The sequence below is a fragment of the Megalobrama amblycephala genome, linkage group LG2 (assembly GCF_018812025.1).
Source record: "Megalobrama amblycephala isolate DHTTF-2021 linkage group LG2, ASM1881202v1, whole genome shotgun sequence".
Lineage (NCBI taxonomy): Eukaryota > Metazoa > Chordata > Actinopteri > Cypriniformes > Xenocyprididae > Megalobrama > Megalobrama amblycephala.
Window position 1 is genome coordinate 19,363,204 of NC_063045.1, and position 8,265 is coordinate 19,371,468.

The 8,265-nt window shown below is 39.3% G+C and overlaps 1 protein-coding gene across 5 annotated transcripts; it reads left to right on the plus strand.

Annotated features, from left to right (window-relative positions):
* Window positions 1-442: 442 nt before the first annotated feature.
* Window positions 443-7,461, plus strand: hnrnpm (heterogeneous nuclear ribonucleoprotein M). Of its 5 annotated transcripts, none has more exons than XM_048165038.1 (16): window positions 443-706; window positions 1,553-1,728; window positions 3,070-3,122; window positions 3,741-3,748; window positions 3,860-3,953; window positions 4,103-4,372; window positions 4,457-4,610; window positions 4,718-4,767; window positions 4,859-4,919; window positions 5,028-5,126; window positions 5,225-5,266; window positions 5,650-5,721; window positions 5,839-5,946; window positions 6,056-6,639; window positions 6,909-6,960; window positions 7,064-7,461. In XM_048165038.1, exons 1-16 carry the CDS (start codon window positions 669-671, stop codon window positions 7,225-7,227), a joined length of 2,025 nt encoding a protein of 674 aa, XP_048020995.1. In that variant the 5' UTR covers window positions 443-668; the 3' UTR covers window positions 7,228-7,461. The 5 variants fall into 5 exon arrangements, with proteins under 5 accessions (XP_048020995.1, XP_048021004.1, XP_048021009.1 ...); XM_048165047.1 differs by having other exon boundaries at window positions 5,842-5,946; XM_048165052.1 differs by lacking the exon at window positions 5,225-5,266.
* Window positions 7,462-8,265: the final 804 nt, after the last annotated feature.

The following is an 8,265-nucleotide window of genomic DNA, read 5'->3' on the forward strand; positions in this document are numbered from 1 at the left end:
GCATAATTTGACTATATTAAAGCTTGAATAGAAGTGACAACAATATTCTGTTCACAACTGACATTTTCTTCACACATATTTCAATTCAGGCTTTTTACCGAACACTGTTATCGACACTGAAAATATATTATTTGGAGCAAAATTGTTCAGTGTGGTGGAAATCACGGGAAAACCGTCATTTTAATAATAAATAATGAATTATTTCATGATTATTTCACTCTTTGTTTAAAATGTGGTTTTAAACATTTAATTTCGTATTTGTTTAATTTATTTCCATAGATCTTCAGACAAAAAGAAGAGGTTGAAATCTGTTGTTTGTAAATAGAAATAAGCCTATTAATGTCATAATATGATGGTTATGACAACAACTAGGACCGTTCAGAGAGTTTTAAACTAGAACGCGTCACACGTTATTTCCCATCATGCCTCTCTTCGCCTCCAATATCAACTTCGCTCCCTCTGCATCGCCGCCATTTCACCAGGTGAAGGACTCAAATAGCGTCTCAACACTTTCTGCGGTAGTGGCGACACCTCACCGGGACAGCAACACGACGGAGCATTGTTTTTAAGATTTAAAATTAGCGTTTATCATTATCTAGACCTAGCTTGAGTGGTTTAGAGCAGCTTAATCTGAAAAAGAAGGAAAACGGCGAACATCTGAAGGCAAAATGTCGACTGAGGCTTCACCAGAGAAACCAGGCCAAGGGTAACGCGACAACTCCTTGTTTTTTCCCCTCCATATTTTGCTAATATTTAAAAAAGTAGTAGATGCATGGTGCATTTTTAAAAATAATAGTAATAAAATTCATAATCATAGTAGTTTAGTTGCGGTAAAATATCAGCGTTTATTCATTAAGGATAAACTCGTTTGGTTGGTTCATATTCTGCTGAAACAAAGAGTCGTTGATTTCACAACGGCAGGAATCGAGCTAAGGAAACCTCATGCAATGTGAAACGTGTTTTATTCACGAAATAAAGCATGTAGCGACTTATGAAAGACTTTTTGTGAGAAACGAGCACAAGATGAGTCTCCTTTGTTTGCTGCTTGGCCTAAATTAGTTGCATGTCTGTTCAGTTTGTTGCCCTCGTTAGATATGATGAATTGTTTTTTAAGCACATTAACAGAAACCCTTCACTTAAAGTGTTTTTTACTTTTAAAAAAACATTTAATATTCATTAAATTGATGGTACATTTAGATTTTATGTGTTATTACGGTTTCTAACAATTTCACCTATCTCTAACTGCGAACTCAAACCTACCCAGGTTGTTAGGAAATAAAAAATGAGTAAAAAAAATATTATATATATTTTGTCTCAAACTAGCTAGATTGCTTAATTTAGGCAAAATGTTACACTTTAAATACATTTTATTTCTAGAACATAGAAACCATGTCACAAATTTAGTCTTTAAACTTTAGGGTGGAAAAATTAAAACTCCATAGAACACAAATAAAAAAATTGTATCTACTCACATAAAATGTAGTTTTATCTCCTCTTGTTGTTGTTGTTGGTTGAGAACGTTATTGATTTGCACATTTTTCTTCCCGTACAGAAATTCAGTGAACGGCAAGTCCAACCATGAGTCCAGAAAGGAGAGGCCCCAGAAGCGTGGTGGCGGGGGACGATTTGAACCTTACGGAAACCCCAATAAAAGATATCGTGTGTTTGTCAGCAACATTCCCTATGATGTTAAATGGCAAACACTAAAAGATCTCATGAAGGAGAAAGGTAAGGTTTTGTGCTGTTTGGTTGTATGTCCTAGGTTAGGTTAGGATCTTCTTTAGTTTTGGGGGTTTTGAAGGTGGCCACCTACACAGTTGCTTTAGGTCAGAGGATAAACATCCCATCATGGGGAAGTGGTCTTGGAAAAAAAAAGGCTGTTCGAAAAGTGTCTTGAAGGAAAAAGGCTGTTGTGGAAAATGTTAAATTATTCAAGATTGCTAATGTGGCTGGATGGCACTTTTAAACTTATGTGCGAAATACACATACATTTAGAACCGAGTATAATCCATTCATATGAATCTGATGCCATCAATCGGTCTCTTTGGCTTTGGAGAAAGTGTGTAGATTTCACCCTAACCTGTTGGATAGTATTTCAGAACAACCCATGAGTGGTCACATTTTTCCCAATCCATGTGTAGTACCCCCTCCATGCCTAATGATTCTTACGCATGGGGAATTTCATGTGGAAACTGTTGCTTGTAGAATTAAATTGCATTTTCTTTTTTAGGTTTGCCAGAGTGAATGTTGTTGCAGCAGATCTTCATTATTGTGCCCTTAAAAAAATGGATGTGTGATTGATTTCTGGGGGTACAGGTCTACAGAGTAAAGCAGCTTCTTAAGCTGGTCCTTGTTTTATCTTATGGACAGACATTCTTGCTGGAGAAATGCCAGGTGGTTCTTCGATTGTAGTTTTTGACAAACAGACTAGACCTTGTTTGGGTTTGCAGTCTCATCGGATGCAAAGTCAGCATCTAATCCTATTCTTGAGTGTTCATCCAACGGGACTTGTTGGAGCTGGTTTGGCTAATCGAATAAATTCAAGAGTCTCAATGTCAATTGTTTAGTTGGGAAGCCAAGTTGGTTCCAGGTGGATGAGGTTCCAGTTTCTGTAATTTTAAAACATTTATTTTATTATCTAGGTTTAGCTATTTTTTTTAGTTACTTTTTTTTTTTTTGACTTATCGACACGGTTTAGGTGTGTTGAATGTTTTGGAGGTAGCCGAAGACGTGTTAACATTAACAGACGTTTTCATTGACGTCCAACAAAGGCCATAGTTGGCAATCCATCCAATTTTCGATGGCTCGGGAGGTCAAATCTTTTTGGTCAGTCTTGGATGTTGAGGATCCCAGCAAGGACAGCTTAAGAAGTTTATCTTAAAACCATTTACAGCTTGCTTCTTGTAGACCTGTACCAGAATTTGTGCTGCTGAGGTGCTGGGGGAGGAGGCTCTGGACTCGCAGGCCGAGCTCACTCTCACCGTCCCCCCGTTTGTGTCTGCTCTAAACCCCAATTGTTCTCTCGGCTTCTCTCCCCTTGGTGTGTGTCGTCTGGAATCTGATTTGTAGTGGGTGAGGTAACGTACGTGGAACACTTAATGGACGGAGAAGGCAAATCAAGGGTAAGTGCAAGAGACGAACCTCCCTTTGTCCGCTTGAGTTCTTACATGTACTCTTAGATTTTAATGTGGGATGTTCAGGACTGGGTTGAGAGTTCAAAATGTGTTGTCTTGGGTGGCATTCGAACAAAAATGGACGCCGACTGCGGTTCTGAGTGGAACCAGTTATATAGTAATTCTGGTTTTCGTTTGATTTAGAGGTAGCTTTATTGCACTGCGAGTCTCATTTTGGACTTCAGGTGGTGTTCAGTAACTAAACAAGGATAACATGGCGTCAATGATTTGTTGAGCGACTCTAGTGAGATAACAACAGAAATGGAGCTTGAATGTGTAATTAGAACTGAAGGCCGGTTGTGTATTCTGGTCGTCAATTAATCCTGTCAGCCATTTTGAGTTTGGATGTAATTATGCGCTAAATGTAACTGTTTTTCACTAAGTGAACACCACAGAGAAGTATTATATGAATTTTTTTTTTTTTTATCAATTTAGTGTGCCTGAATTTTTTTAAAAATGTTTCCTGAGTCAGTTGTCAATGATGTCTTGTGGCTTTTTTTCTAATTGTCTCTCTCATTCCTGTATTATTTGTTTGTTCATCCTGGCTGGTGTGCTGACTGAACAAAGGGTTGTGCGTAAGTATCATTCAGCCCATTGATCATTTCTCATGTGTCAGTTCTGCTTTTTCACAACTCTTGTTAACACTTTTTTTTTTTTGTTTTGTTTTTTTTTCCCCCTTCTTAAAGTGTGGTTGAGTTCAGAACTGAAGAACTCATGAAAAAGGCTGTAGAGAAAGTCAACAAACATGTCATGAATGGCCGTCCTCTCAAGGTCAAAGAGGTGAGTGCATCTTGTAGATAAAACTTGGAGAATGTAGCTAAAAGGATCCATTTCCAGTCTTTTTGGTGACATTAAATTTCTCTGTGCATTTTTATTATTGTCGATTCTTTAGCCCAACTATAAATAATCTGTCTTTGTTTCTCTCTTAGGATCCAGATGGAGTGATTGCCCAGCGTGAAGCTAATCGGGCTCATGGGGGTGGTGGTGGTGGCGGCGGACCCCCAGGCATGGGTGGAGGAATGGGAGGCGGCATGGGAGGCGGCATGGGTGGAGGCATGGGGATGGGGATGGGTCCAGGGCCTGGTGCTCCTCCAATGGTCAACATCCCTCCCAGTCTCATGAACAACCCCAACATTCCCAATGAGATTATCCATGGACTCCAGTCTGGAAAAATTGGAAGCACCATTTTTGTGGCTAATGTAAGACTTTGAATTCACTGTGTAACCAAACTTCAAGTTTTGAAACGTGACCCCTGACTATACATATGGCATCTGTCTACACAGCTGGACTACAAGGTTGGCTGGAAGAAGCTCAAAGAGGTGTTTGGAATGGCTGGAGCGGTTGTGCGTGCTGATATCCTGGAGGATAAGGACGGAAAAAGCAGAGGCATGGGAACGGTTACGTTTGAAATGCCCATTGAGGCCGTTCAAGCAGTCTGTATCCTTCACAGTAGCTTTTGATATGTGGTACTGGTTGGAATTTAGGTTATTTTAATGTGCAATATAAAATGTGCAATGCTTAAAGTTTTCCTTAATGGATGTTAGCCATGTTCAATGGACAGCTCCTCTTCAACAGGGTCATGCACGTCAAACTGGTGAGTAATCACATACGTTTAGCGATACAATCATATTGCCAACGTAAGCTCATTTAGATCTGCCCCTTCACACCGGTCATTGTCTTTTCAGGATGAGAAATCCCTTCCCAAAGGTGACTTTGCGCCCCCAGATCGTCCTCCAGCACTTCCCCGTAAGTGATGACTTCATATGCATGTTTGCCATCTGAACAGATGTCTAGTTTTTTTTTTTTTTTTTCTTTTCTTTTCCCCTCTAAACCAATTCCCACAATCTCATGCAGGTGGTCTGAGCGGTGTCGGCCTTGGTCTGGGACCCGGCGGTCAACCCATTGATGCTACCCAGCTCAACCGGGGTGGAATGGGCAACATGGGCCCAGGAGGTAAAAGCTTGTTTCCTGTTGAACTTTTTGGATTGTTTTTGCTTGTACACACTGACCATCATTCCCCACCCCTCTCCATGAATTAATTTTCTCCATAGGAATGGATGGAATGGGCTTTGGTGGCATGGGTAGAGTGGGAGGTATGTGTTTCTCAGGACATCTCATCAGCCTTTTTTTTTTTTTTTTTTTTTTTTTTTTTGCCTGATTTGGACACTTTTATGGATCTGGAAGAAACCTGTAGGGTTCTGATTTGTATGCCTTAGTTCAAAGGTGGTCGGTCCATTTGAATGGGTGGTATCCAAACTGCAACTACACACTACCTGTGCAGTAACTCGTGAGAAGAAGAGTACTGAATTATCTTCAATGTTTTTACATGTATATTTTTCAATTAAGTCGCAGCTTATTTTATGTACTAAGAACTGTGAATTCTATGTTTTTTTTTTTTTTTTTTTTTTTTTTTTTTTTTTTTTTTCGTTGCATAGTTTATATAGTATGAAAATGTAATTAAAATGTTATATTTCAGGGATTGATAATTTTGGAGGAGGTATGAACAACATGGATCGTTTTGGACCCTCTGGAATGGGAAGAATGAATGGTAAATGTGTTAAGTTACTTTATGTATTTTTAATTTTTAAAATCTTGTTTGCTGTTCAGTTTTAAGTTTGAAACTTTTTTTTATTTTTTTTATTTTTTTTTATTTTTATTTTAATAGCAGATATGGATCGTGGAATTGGTGGTGGCTTTGATAGAGAATTTGGTGGCCGTAATGACATGGGAATGTCACGTAGCAACTTTGGAGACTCTTTTGACCGTGGAATGGGTTAGTGCTTAACGCTTAATCTTTCCTCATTTACATTTATTAAACGATAATTTTATTTAAGATGTTAGTTTTATATTCGGTGTTTTATTTTTTTTAAATTGATTGCCAGGAAACACCATGGGAATGGATCGTATGAATTCTGGCATGGACCGGCTTGGTGGTGGCATGGACCGCATGGGAGGACTAGACCGAATGGGAATGGATCGCATGGACCGCATGTCTGATCTGGACAGGTTGGGAACTGGCTTTGACAGAATGGGTTCAGGGCTTGACCGGCTAGGGCCCAGTATGGATCGGCTGGGATCAGGCCTTGACCGCATGAGCTCCAGTGTGGACCGCATGGGCCCTGGTGGGTTTGATCGCTTGGGCCCGTCCAGCATGGATCGTATGAGTGGCGGAATGGACTTTGCTTCTCCTATGGGCATGGACAGGATGAATGCGGGCCTCGACCGAATGGGTTCAAACTTCGACCGCATGGGCTCCGGTGGCATGGACCGCTTTCCCTCCTCGGGCCTTGATCGCATGGGTACCAGCATGGATCGTATGGGCTCTGGTGGTGTCGGTGGTCAGTTTGACAGACCTGCTGATATGGACCGTGGCAACTTTGGCACTCCTTTCAGTGGGTCTGGACAAGGAGGGCCAGGGGCTGGTGGAGCCAATGCCAGGAAGGGCTGCCAGATTTTTGTCAGAAATGTAAGCTTTTGATCTTGCTTTCCTGCATTTCTTTATTAATATCTTTAATTACAAACTGTTATTTCACGGTTTATCCATCGGGATTTGATTAAAAAGCCCAAAGTTGATATTGGCTATATTGGCCCACACAGCCTTTGTAACATCAGCAGAAGAGTTCTTTCAGTTGTAGAGTTAGAATTTGATAAGACTATAAAAACATTTTCAAATAATGTTTGTGTATATACGTATAATCCCCCTCCCATTTATAATGTAATTGTCTATTTTTACAGCTGCCCTTTGACTTCACCTGGAAGATGTTGAAGGACACTTTCAATTCATGTGGTGAGACTTTTTTTCTCTGTGTTTAGCAAACCCATCAATTTTCTGCATTGATGTTTCTCATTTCATTAATCGTTAATTAAATAATCGTGTGTTTTTCTAACAGGCATTGTGCAGTATGCGGACATAAAGATGGAGAACGGTAAATCCAAGGGCTGTGGTGTGGTGCGCTTTGATAGTCCTGAGACTGCAGAGCGAGCCTGTCGTACTATGAACGGCTACCGGCTAAATGGGCGAGAGATTGACGTCAGGATTGACAGAAATGCATAATCGTCATCTTTTGCCTTCCACAATTGATTCCCTCCACCCCACTCACTATGCTTTCCAAATAATTTGTCAAGTTACATATTTGTATTTGTGCCGAATGGTACACTTTTAGTTTTGCTTATGACTTTTAGAGACCAAATGTTTTTTTTTCTTTTTTTCCCCACTTTTTATTGTGATGCTTTCCAAGAAATTGCCTTTGTTAAAGGTTTGCTAATAAATCTCAACTTTGAGAACCTACATAGTGATGTTGTGTGGTCCTTTTTAGTCATGTTTGGCATTATCTTTGCATTTCTGGTGTGGCTAGTGAAAACTGACATAATTTAGGGTCAGGAACATTCCTGCAAAGTGTTGGCACTGGTATGTGCGCACAATTTTTGTATTTCGTTAGCCTCATAGCATAATTGCCTAAGTCATTCATTTTCAAATGATACTTAGGCAATTATGCTATGAGGCTAACGATTTGCGGTTCAGAAAGTTCTGAAGCGGTGTTGCCAAGTCTACAGTTTTCTGCGGAAAAGCAAATGGATTGGCTTTATGCAAACCTGGCAACCCTGCTATGAGGGTACTTGCATTTATGCATTTGGAAGATGCTTTTATTGGAAGAGTTTAAAAATTAATGGTAAATAGTTTATAAAATGTTTTTGTAATGCATTCAAAATATTAATTTTAAAGTTTTTTTTTTTTTTTTTTTTTTTTTGGTGTATTGCATTAGTCCAATTGGAGCCAATTTGACCCTCACCATAAAATTGTGCACACTTTTTTTTTTTTTTTTTTTTTTTTTTTTTTTTTTTAAACAATGTTAAAGGTGCAAATGAACTAAAGTTGGTACTGAGATGGTCCAGCCGTCTTTCTGTGAAATTGATTCATATATCTGGTTATTACATTTTCATGCAGTGTTAAGCAATATCAATATGCTGGGGCCTCATTTCTCTAATATGATTTATAAATCGTAAACGATCCGCCCTGTAAATGCCCCTTAATGTCATTAACATAAAAGAGTACCACTTAACGTCCAAATCCTTTATCTAATACCTGCAGAGT

Bases quoted from the DNA above. Each gene is read 5' to 3' on its own strand.
- hnrnpm (XM_048165038.1), top strand. From the start codon at position 669: ATGTCGACTGAGGCTTCACCAGAGAAACCAGGCCAAGG. The intron at 707-1,552 runs GTAACGCGACAA...CTTCCCGTACAG, and splicing joins CCAGAGAAACCAGGCCAAGG to AAATTCAGTGAACGGCAAGT. The intron at 4,920-5,027 runs GTAAGTGATGAC...AATCTCATGCAG, and splicing joins TCGTCCTCCAGCACTTCCCC to GTGGTCTGAGCGGTGTCGGC.